Genomic DNA, 12,112 nt, shown 5'->3' with positions numbered 1-12,112 from the left:
GAGATCTAAACTGTAGAAATCATTTAAAGTTGCACTTCTTATAGCAAAAATGTTTTTGAAACAATATGTCATGCTATTGCTGAAGCACCTATGGCAAGGTATGCTTAGAGAGAAAATAGAATAAGTTATAAGTTATTTGCAAAATTCGCTTATTAACTAACTCTCTGCACATCACTATAAAGTGTGCTGACAGGTATTTTGCTTTAATCACAAATGTGCAATGCAGGTATCAGTGTTTGCCATAAATACAGTACACATATGAGAAAAATATGCTTGACAATTTTTTTCCAGTTATCACTAAAAACCTGTGCTATAGAAGAGTTTTTTCATTTAGTTGTGAGCAGGGATTTAGACTGCAAAAGGCATATAGGAATCAGTAGTGTCTGAGCACTTAGCTGTGTTCAGCAAGAAAGATCTGCCCTGCTCAGAGACAACATTCACATACAATAGTAAACCTCTCATTTTTGACTTAGCATTGACAGAGAGTGAAAATTATAGATCTCCTCAAATCAAGGATACTAACGGTATACTTTTCCATGGTCATACAGTGCAATAGCAAGTAAAAGATTTTATTTCGATCATGAAATATGCAGGAAATGAAGAGTAAGATTTAAAACATTTTGTGAAACTAATAATACTAATAAAGACCATTTCTATGATTTTAGGGGGCTTACTCAAGGGTCATGTCTTAGAGATATGTTTAATATTTTGAGTAGATAACCTATCACCGTGCCAAAATATTTTGAAGATAAGAATACAACACTGGGATTTTGGGCTGACTGAATTCTAGTGTATATGACAAATGTACCTTAGGACAGATTTGGCTCTTTCCAGTCTCTTATGATTTTACTAGTTGGAGGAAAATAATTGATCACTTATTAGTGGGCATATCTATCCAAAATCATATTTAAACTCAAAACCTGAGGAGATATTTTCAATCCAAATTTAACCAAAGAGCTGACAAGAATTTGTTTACTTCCATTTTCTAAATTGAAACACTCAGCCTTGCAGCTTTATAGCATAATGTACTTGTTGGCTTACCATCTGATTTAGTGCTAAAAGCAGACTCCAGTGAAATGATCAGAAATTCTGGATCCATAGATTGTCTAGAGGTCCAGAACTATGTGACAGAAGTTCTAGTTACATGGTCTCATTTCCAAAGAACTAAGGTTGTTAACATCTTTTAATTTTTTAAAAAAATTACAACGGGGAAAAGGAACTAGCTGTGTGTGAACCCTCATCTGTGGCTCACACTACCCGTCATTCAGGTGGCTAAAGAGAAACTTGTTACTAATTTTTTAAAATTATGGCTTATATTTATTATTTTAAAATTTGCAATGAGACCTTCCCAAAATTTACGTAAAACTGATGGTCTGAGTGAGTATCAAATGCCCAGTCAGTGGTTCCAGATGCTAAGTGTTAAACACAGCTATAAAGCAAAGCTTCCCAAGGAGAGAACCGCAGCCAAGCAAGTGACTTCTGGTGTGCCCTAGTTGTTTATGGTGGTAAAAACTTATTTTTTAAAAAAGATGCAATTACTCAGAAATTTACCAAGGGTGAAATTTTGTTTTTCTAATATTTGTATGATTACCTTGTTAAACTTCCTGAATTCAGAAAATATTTCCATGAGTAAGACTGTGTAGCCCCCTCTGCCAGAGAGCAGCTCTGTAGTGGGAACACAACACAGCCTCTGCCACCTTCCTGTTGAACCATCCCACTGAGTTTGTCACTGTAGACACTTCCTTTAGGTTTCTAAGACAAGCTCAGTTTATCAGCAAAACTCTTTGTTTTGTGTATGTGAGAAACACAAAGAAATCCTTGTTCAGTTTTTTTTAATTTCATTTGCTTTTTTTTTATGTTTTCCTATTGACACAACATTAAATGTTCTTAAAAAAAATAAGCAATTAGATGTTTCTGATTATTTTTTCTGTCCTTTCTTTCCTCCTTTCCTCTTGTTTTGTTTTGATGTTACCAACTCAAAAAAATCTGAAGTTTAATTGAATTTCATAATGAATTGTTTTTAAAACTTAAAAAATATGTTTTTCAAAGCTGAAACTCAATTCAACTTGGGAAATGTAACTGTCTAATATCGAGGTTGCTCATGGATTTTTTAGACACTTGTGTGTTGGATTTTCAGACTCCTAAAAGAGAGAGGCATTGATGCAACGGTGGGATGATCAGCAACAGACCACTCTATTTAGACGACATTAGAAATAACATATCCGTTTTATTAGAAAGCCTACAGCCTCTTCGCTCACCTTCAATAAAAAACATATTCTAATAAAATTATCTTGGTAAAGAGCACTGTAGGCTTTTGTAATTTTCAAAGATGTTTTTGATCCTATATGAATGTAAGGTTTATTTTTTTAAAAGATGTATACTTTTACGTCTTAAATTAATGAAACCTATAAACCAATACTTTATATTTTCTTACCACATCCTTGAATTTTAAAACATTTTAAATCATTAGCTGATGTTAAGGTCAACAATTCTCTTAAATGCTTTATGGTAATATGGATTTAATTTGACATATTTATCTTTTGCTCATTTATAAGGAAAGTTTTCTGTTAAAGCTAGAAAACTATCAGATCTATATGGCAAACACAGCAGTCAAAAGAGATGAGAAATTAGGCAGCATAGTTAAGCTTATCTCAAACTTAGATTTCTAAACTACAGTAATAGACCTGTCCTTTTGCCTAAATATCTTATTTGTATAAAAATGTTACCAGATTAATCAGTGGTGTCAAACAAGTTATTTCAACACCTTATCAGAAATATCCACCCCACCCAGAAAAGGGTTTGAACTTTTGAAAGCATTACGAGAACAAAATATGAAACAAATTTCTGTTTTTAGATTAGTATCAGCTAAAGAAGCTCAGGAAGCTAGGAGTGCAAGAACATATAATATCTAACATCAGAATGAATCACTATTGTAGAATTGTGATTTTACCACCTTGTGTGGAAGGTTTTTATACTACTTGGAACCAGAAAAGCGAAAAAAAAAATCAATAACATTATTAGTAGACCAACATATTAGATGATATAGATGATCATAATCCAAGACATTATTAAAGTTTTATTGCAATATTTACTTGCATATTGATGAATCTATAGACATTAGTAACTGCTAGACAGCACTATTTAGAGTCTCTGAGGTGAAATGTCTGGAAGAACTTTGTTTAGAAAGAAGAAAAAAAAATCTCTGGGGATTAAATATTCAAGGCAAATGAGATATTATGAAAATACTTCTTAAAAATGTTTGTTACAACCAAGGTTTACTCTGATAACACTGATATTCAAGTAATATTTTATTTGCAGAGGGACTTCCATATGTAAATGGTTTCCTAAAATTATGAATTACGAATTTTAAAATATTGTCAAAATGATGTCTATGATAAAATCCAAGCTATCAACCACATAACCATTTGTTTTTAGCTTTCTACAAAAAAAATGAGAACAGAATACTATTTTTTGTTGTTTCATAGTTAAGTGCATTGGCAATCCAAAGGATGAGTTTTATCAAGAATTGGGAAGTATTTTGCAAGTGATTTAACTTTGCAGATTTAGTAAAGGTTAGTTCTTGGCTACACGCCTGGGTTGCTTAATTGACATTTGACCACCTGAATAGCTTAACTGAAAAATTATAGCAGCTACCAGGGAATATAATAACCCTTACTGACAAAAATTAGGAATTGACAGCAAAATTCGACTTGGGAAATGTAATGTTTAAAATGGTTCTCATGATTTTTTTAGTTGTGGATTTGAACCTAAAGAAAGATTATTAAGTCAAATAGAATAACATCTGTCTGTGTTTGAGAGAAATCTTCACCATTGTTTCTAAAAATCATTACAAGAAATGTCAACACTGCATCAAAGAAAGACAAGTAACAACTGTTAGAGTTAAAGAATGGTGGTACTTTTGGTGAATAATTTCAAGAGAACAAGTTATCCAAATTTCGGCTAGTGGAAAAGGGAGTTTTTATATATCAGAGACTAAACAATAAATAAATCATCTTCTGCCATTTGCTGCCTGCTACTTTTACAAAGTTTCTTAGGAGTGGCGACTATCAAGAACTTGGACAGATCATTCATCATGTCTTGATTAGACATGAGGTAGCTACTTCAAAAAAGTTATGGTCACAGCTGTGGTTGCTTATGAGCTAGACATAATTGGAAGTTTTATCAAATTAAATATTATATCCCTAATTTGGGATAATTATGTCCCAAATTAAAAATTATATAATCCCACATATTATGTGCATTGTGTTTAGTCATACTATATAAAGAAATTGTAGTTAATGTCTTCACCAAGCCCCTGCAGTTTATATCCGTGTGCCTTATAAAATGTTATCATTGCATGGATTTTATAACATTCAAAGTTTGAGAGGCATTGTTCTAGAGGATTGTAGAACGATTTTCTCCTGCATGAGAATCTGACCTTTGGCTAACGCCACAGCTCTGTACCACTGACAACCTAAAAAGAGTAAAATGTTGATTGTTTATAGGCAACATTGCTTATGATAAAAATGACATCAATTAGTAAATTATAGCTGCATTGGGAGGAACTAAGAAAGAATTATAAATACCTTATGGGAAGTCATAACTTTTGACTTCCCATAATTCAGATTATTTTTTTTTTCTGAGCATGTGCCCTGGAGGAACACTGAAATCTGTGCTTATGGGGTTATTGCAAGAGATGTTGGCTCCTGTGAGTAATAAGACTTTTAGGCCAGAGTGGCTTTCATATCCACCCAATGTGGATCTCATCTTTTTGCATCTGAGTTGACACCTAGGGAGAAGATAGCTCCCAGGTGGCTATTAGACTGCTGCAAGGACTCCAATGGGGAAGTAACGTCTGATGCTGCCCTGATGGCAATAAGTGGTTCCTGTCCCAGATTTTTCTGAGTAGATGAATGCCAAAAAGAAGTATATGAAAGTCTTGTGAGTTTTAACATTTAGTTGGATCTAAGAAGACCCCTGGTGAGGCATATTAAAGTATTTCTTTTTCAGGCTAGTATAAAAGGACCCACTGTTGATATTATATAATTCTCTCCCTAGTAGATGATAGATGTTTTTCATATCTATGTAACCCTTCACCTCACCGTTATTTCAATTATATAAATTAACATTTGCTGTTTTTTGTTTTGGCCTTTGAAATACAAACTTACATTGATAAGGAACTGTGGGTGCTTTTATAAGGCATAGTGGGGTACTAAGTCTTTACGATGTTAATGGGTGAGTACTGCCACGTGATAGTATTAACACCAACTATAGTGTATGCCAAATCTTGTTCTAAATGTTTTATATGTATTAGCTCATTTAATCTCCACAGCAACTCTTAAGGTAGGTGGGGTTGATATACCCATTTTACAAATGATGAAAATCACAGAGTTAAGTTCACGTAGCTAGTGAGTCATGGAGCTGAGATTCAGATTATTTGGATTTTAGAACCCAAGTCCTCATGCACGCCACTTAATATACTCATCCTCATAATGACAACTACTCCTGCATTTGTGTCACACACACTGTGTTAGGCATTGTGCGAAGTGCTTTCGGTACATTAGTCTTCTTTCTTCCCCATAAACATCCTATTAGAATGACATTATCTATAGTGGAAAGATAAGAAAATTGAGGTATAGATTAATGACTTTTCTATTTGATATTGTTTTGTGATTTGAAGGTAGGAAATTCAGAGTAATGTCTGATGCTCCCATCTTTCAATTCTATGATTTCATTCTCTGTGCAATGTCAAGTTTAAAGCTATTAAAATATAACAGATAGTTCAGATTGTATGGCAGAGCCTTCCCCAAAATCTGAACATCTTTTGGGTCCACAGAATGCCTAAAACAGGACACCATGTCTCCTATACCTCAGTGTTTCCCAGTGTGTCTTTCCAAGAACATTAGATCTAAATGATTCTAATTGATAGGTGGTTAACAGATGTGTTCTGTGATCATGTAAATTTGAGAAACTTTGTTAAGTCAGTAATTAGGATTAGGATTCTGGTTAGAATCTTTGAAACACAGGTACATGACTTGAGATATTAGAACTATATCAACTTCTACTCTAAGCTCAGGACATGTTCCTTCTAAACAACTAATTTTGTTCTCTGGTTGTTTTTAAACTTGTTAAAAGTACTTTTTAGGCAGCTTTTAAAATTTCACACTAGAGCCATTTTATCCTTTAAATTATATTACTATTTAGTGGCCAAGAACAGAAAACACAGATGCCAGCTTAAAACCTTCTGAAGTAGAGGCATTCTAGTTTATGTGTGAAATTCTAATTATTTTTTAAAACTTTAGAATGAGGTATATGTATTACATAATAAGGAACAGATCATTCTGAAGCCATATTATCAAAAAAACCTCACCAGGTTTTCTAACACAATGGCAGTTTTCTTAGGCTAATCTATGAAGACATTTAAATCTATTAAGTCAAATTTGAGTCAGCAAGTGGAAACACTTTGGATTTTCATTTGGAATAATCAAAAACCCTCCTTCTGGTTAATCAAACCAGAAATAAAACAAACATTTCTCTTCCCTGGTTTACATTAGATCTATTTTTTCCCCAACACTAGCAAAAGCCAAGCATTGGTTAGATCTAGACTCCAGATGGTCTCCCTACCCTTCCTTCAAACACATGCACACACAAACATACATGCACACACATCCTGGCACTGCTCTGGAGCTATGGTGATTTAGTGAATGATGGTTTCATTTCATACAAAAGTCTGAAGAAACTAGAGCAATAGCTCTTAGCCTTAGCTGCCCAATAGAATCACCCAGGCTGTACTTCCAGTTACTTATGATTTATCTGATGAGTCTGTGGTGGAGCCTGAGCAACAGCTTTTCTTTAAAACTTGCCAGTTGATTCTAAGATTCAGTCACACTTATGCCTCATGGACCTAGAGCACCTTTTCTCAAGCCTTAAAAGACTTGCTAAAACACAGATGGTTAAACCCCTAGATGATTTAACAGGCCTAGGGTGGAGCCTGAGAATGTGCAATTCCCACATAATGCTCATGCTGCTCTTCCAAGGACCATACATTGAGAAACATTGACCCTAAAGCATTCTCCTAGTGATGAAACTTGGACGTTTCCTCTTAGTTTTGCTTTTGTTTAATTTTCCAGGTAGAAAGGAGTTCTTTACCAGATATTTTGCCATCTTTGGTTAATCAAACCAGAAATAAAGCAAGCATTTCTCTTCCCCTGGTTAGGTTAGATCTAGTCTCATATTGAGTCATGGCAAGGACCATCATCAAACAGATTGAGGTTGGTAAATGCGGAACTCAGGAAGTGGCCTGTTTCTTCCCAGGCACTTGCTTGCTTACCTTTATTCAATGAATACACCTAAATCATAATACTTAAAACCATGTAATGATGAAAATAGACAACTTAGAGTTGTGTAGGGCCACAAGAGCTTATCTAATTCAGCCTTAAAGCAGGTAAGGAATAACTCTCTTTCTTGTAGAAATCAGAAATTTGAAAGAAGCAGGAGGTAACAGGGAACGAAGACAGATGTATGCATTCAAGCATGGCCTAAGATGAATATGATGAAGAAATCAGCCTAAGTAAAGAGGATGATTTGTGTGGACAGAGAAGGAACTAATGTGAAACAGGAAGCCACAAATACCTGGGAGAATAACTTGGATTTAATGACAGGAGCAATAAGAGGCTATTCAAGGTTCCTGAGCACAACAGTCACATGAGGCAAACTATGTTTCTGCAGTATTAGTCTGGTAGATTGGTTTAAGGATGAGTAGAAGCATTTCCAATCACTGCAGTGTATAACAGATGGAACTGCTATTTGAAAAAACATCACATTGAGGTTTTATTGTTTTGGAAGTCAATGAATTGATTTCAGGAGGAGAAAAAATGTTTTAAACCCCAGAGGGGTTCTAAGCCCCAAAGTAGGTTTACTTTGAGTTATATCTGAAATGAATAATAATAATAGGACAATGATTGACCTACCTCAAGGGCCCCAAAATTCTCTAAGTTCATATGGTTATCTCACATGAAACACACATACTTTTAGAAATTAATAGACGTCTTGAGGTCTAAGTTTCATTTAAGATGGATACAGACAGGTTCTACTGTAAAATAATTTGACAAGGGACCCTTTGATCTTCGCTGAGCAGCAAGAAAGCACTACATATATTTTTTCCAATTATGAGATAGTAGAGCATAGTTAAATATAATTTTATTTGAGACGTCCATCTCAATCTAATTGGTTAACTATCCAAGGATCTCTAGTTAACTAGATCCTAAAGTCATCTTCTTTATCTGAAAAGTAGGAATTTTATAACATAACACTTGAATTTTAAAAGTTTTCTTTTGTTCTTAAAGGAAGCCTACTTTTTCTGATTATCTCCTCAAAGAAAGGTCTTAGTGGAACAAACATCCAAAACCACACTCTAGGAGGCAGCTGAAGTTTGATCCTGAGTGCTAAGAAATGCTGAGGGGGCAGTCATCATCATAGGAGTTGTGGTTCAACTCCTAAAATGGATAAACACTTTAGGCAGAGCATGTAGAGCAAAACACGCCAGTCCAAGGAGTAGATCTGGGAGATGACCTCTCAGTAATGAACTGGAAAGTCTAAGAATAATATCACAGAGAAATGTGCATACACTCTCTTTTATGCAAATCTTTTCCTGACCCTGTGGCCCCTTCTACCTACCGACTGGATCGGGCTTGAAGGAAGTCCCTGTTGATCTTTGGAAAAATAATTCCGTTAGAGTAGCAGGAAACAAAACCGTTTTTCAGGAACTCTAAGAGGGAATTGATAAGGTGGATGTGGCCATTGACACACACCATTATAAAGGAAACTTAAAAGAAGAAGAAAAGTGTGGAATTTTAGTTAAGTAGGTGGAAGGGTCAAGAAAAGATTTTCTATATGCTAAAGGGACATTCTGCACACTTTTAGATGTGGAGGAAAAGAAACAAAAAATCTAGGGAGAGTTAGAGAAAAGCGAGGTGAAACCTCTCCATCTCCGTTTGGAGGAAAGCATGAGAGAAACAATCAGGTGGAAAAAACATGGTATGTTGAACTTCAAGTGAAGATACGAGAGGGAGCTTGCCTTGTCTTCACATTTTTTTGTTATTTGTTTTGAAATAAAGTTTGGTGGTTCACAAACATGATTGTGTATTGCAGTCACCCAGGCATCTCCCTATCCTTGAGTCTTGGAATACATAAAGATTCTGATTCTGCGTTGGACTCAGAAATCTGGATTCTTAATAAGCACCCCAGATGATTTTGATGATGGTGATCCAACCTTTGAAAGGGCTCTCGTGTGTTCAGTTTTCAATGAGCAGTAGAGATGTGTAAAGAAGGAAAACACTTGGGGGCTTAAGAATGAAGTTCTGCGATAAGAAGAGATTTAAAAAGAATTTCTGTAAATTTCTATAAATAAAAAGAATTTCTAAGTGACACTGAGTGCCAAGTTAGAATTCAACATCATGGACCACAGCTACCATCTTCTAGAAGGGCCATCAGTAGCAGATAGATTGCACAGAGCAAGTTTTCCAGACATGCACCAGGGCCGTGGTCAGCAATTTATTCTTGTTTTTAAATTGCTTTGAAGCCTGATGTTAATGAAACATCTGAAGTTGATTACAATTTCAGTGGCAAATTGAAGTTTTACATTTAGAGAGAATCACCCCAAGAATACCCTAATTATATCTTTAGCTATTGACAATGAGAAAAGGAAAAACATGTAAAATGTATTCCATATTCCTCAGCAGGCCTGTGCAATACCTGGCATTTTTCCAGACATTTCTGAGGTGAGTTAATTAGAACACAGACAAAAAGTCAGATAGTGGAATCAGGTAAAAGCCGAGCAGGTTGAAGGTTTTCCGTGGCAGCCCTGAAGTTGGAGGGACTATTCCTCTCCGACTTCGCACAGCACCATCAGCCCCCCCATATCTCCTTGCACGCTCACGTGAACAGTTCTTGGTTTGGGTTTGCTTTCATTGTCGTCCCGTGTGCCATAATTTAAAAAATATTTTTGTTATTCAGTTTTACTAAAATGAAAATAGAAATTAAAACTAAAAATGATTTATACCAGTGGTTCTTACTCTTTTATTAACAGACCCAAAACAGAATTTTGTTCCAGTGTCTTAAAAACTGATCATACATATATACATGAATTTTCCATAAAACAGTTTCAGGGATTTCACAAATAACCTGACAGCTGTGTTAAAGGGCTGTGGCCCAGACGTGGTGGCTCACGCCTGTGATCCCAACACTTTGGGAGTCTGAGGCAGGGAGATCACTTGAGATTAGCAGTTCGAGACCAGCCTGGTCAACATGGTGAAACCCTATCTCTGAAAATACAAAAATTAGCCAGGCATGGTGGCGGGCGCCTGTAATCCAGAGACTGAGGCAGGAGAATCTCTTGAACCCAGGAGGAAGAGGTTGCAGTGAGCCGAGTTCACATGGCTGCATTCCATCCTGGGCAACAGAGTGAGACTCCATCTCAAAGATAATCATAATAATAGTAGTAGTAGAAATAAAATAAAATAAAATAAATAGGACTGTGGACTCCAGGTTCAGAATGTAGAGCCAAGAACTGAAAGATGTGGAAGATAGCTGATTTTCACTGGAGTGTTCCTGTCTAATTTCTCTGTAGTACATGTCATTTTTGCATAGTTTTAACACAGAAATAATTTAGGGCTTTGTTTTTGCCCTTAACCTTTATCTTGTTTTACTAAGTTCTCCTAACAGAAACATTTTAGAAAAATGTTATTTTCCTAAATTCCTAAATATATTTTAATAAGGTGCTATATCATATTTCACACTTGTTCTATTACTGAATATTTCTTGCATTCAGTATTTCAGCATTATAACTAAACTTACAGAGAATATCGTTTTGCTGTAGGAAAAATTTTATTTTAAGCAGTTTTAGAGAATCAGCCCTATTTTCATTGCTTCATTTCTTTCTCCTATCCTTTCTTCTGTTTTTACTTTGTTCTTGCTTCTTTTCTTTACTTGATCAGTTTTCTGTTACTCATACAGTTGAAAAATGTCCATGACAACCATTGAAAGAGAGATACGATGAACTAAACAATTTATCAATAATAAATATTTTGTTGGTGATAAATTGGGCATATAATATTGGTCTTGATTCTTATCTCACCTAATTAATGTTTCCTTACTTTTGCCTTTCTCATAATTCTGTCCTGACTTGATAGTGTAAAATTCTTTTATGCTATTAATATTGAATAGTTTCTGAAGAGTTAATAATAGATAAAATTTGGCTCCAGATAGTTTTAATGTAGAACTATTAAATTTTAGTAATTTATACTCAATTCATTTTAATGTAAAAATCATGTAACTGAAATAATCAAGCATATTGCCACAGTTGTGAAATCTTTATAATAAGCCCAACTTGTTTTACTCATTTTCTGGAGTAATGTATTTAATCTGAAAGTTGTTGTTTAGAATTTTTTAGCTTTAAATAATGTTTGCTTTCCAGAAATGTTTTATCTCTGTAGAATAAAAAAGTAACGTAATTGCTTCATTTTGTATTGAATACTTTATTTATTAGTCCCAATTTTTATTTGTTTATAGAGTTGTAAGTTATGAGAACATCAATAAAAATGACTACTATACTATTAGCCAAAGGGCAGTAACACACATTTATAATGAAGACGCTGAATTTATAGAAATTGATCGATGGGAACAGGAATATCTATATCACAGAGAACTCACTAAGATTCCCATATTTTCACTGTTCCGGAAATGGAAGGCTTTTAGTGTGTGGAGGAAGAATGTCCGCTCCAAGAAAATCACTGGATGTCGAAAATCTCTACAAAAAAATTTGTTCATTGTTAATCCTGTATGTATTTATCATTCATATTTTAAAATAATTACTTACAAAAAAAGAAAGTGTGAATNTTATTTATTAGTCCCAATTTTATTTGTTTATAGAGTTGTAAGTTATGAGAACATCAATAAAATGACTACTATACTATTAGCCAAAGGGCAGTAACACACATTTATAATGAAGACGCTGAATTTATAGAAATTGATCGATGGGAACAGGAATATCTATATCACAGAGAACTCACTAAGATTCCCATATTTTCACTGTTCCGGAAATGGAAGGCTTTTA

The 12,112-nt window shown here is 34.6% G+C and overlaps 1 protein-coding gene across 1 annotated transcript in view; it reads left to right on the top strand.

Moving 5' to 3' along the window:
* Nucleotides 1-12,112, top strand: part of DNAH6 (dynein axonemal heavy chain 6) — a 327,840-nt gene that overhangs the window by 28,045 nt on the left and 287,683 nt on the right. Inside the window, exon 6 of the mRNA XM_017892976.1 lies at nt 11,569-11,836. Coding sequence (XP_017748465.1) covers nt 11,569-11,836 — 268 coding nt within the window. The remainder of the gene's footprint in view (nt 1-11,568; nt 11,837-12,112) is intronic.

Source organism: Rhinopithecus bieti, unplaced genomic scaffold (genome assembly GCF_001698545.2).
Source record: "Rhinopithecus bieti isolate Rb0 unplaced genomic scaffold, ASM169854v2 scaffold_23283, whole genome shotgun sequence".
In the NCBI taxonomy this organism is placed as follows: Eukaryota; Metazoa; Chordata; class Mammalia; order Primates; family Cercopithecidae; genus Rhinopithecus; species Rhinopithecus bieti.
This window is presented reverse-complemented; position numbering and strand designations above follow the sequence as displayed.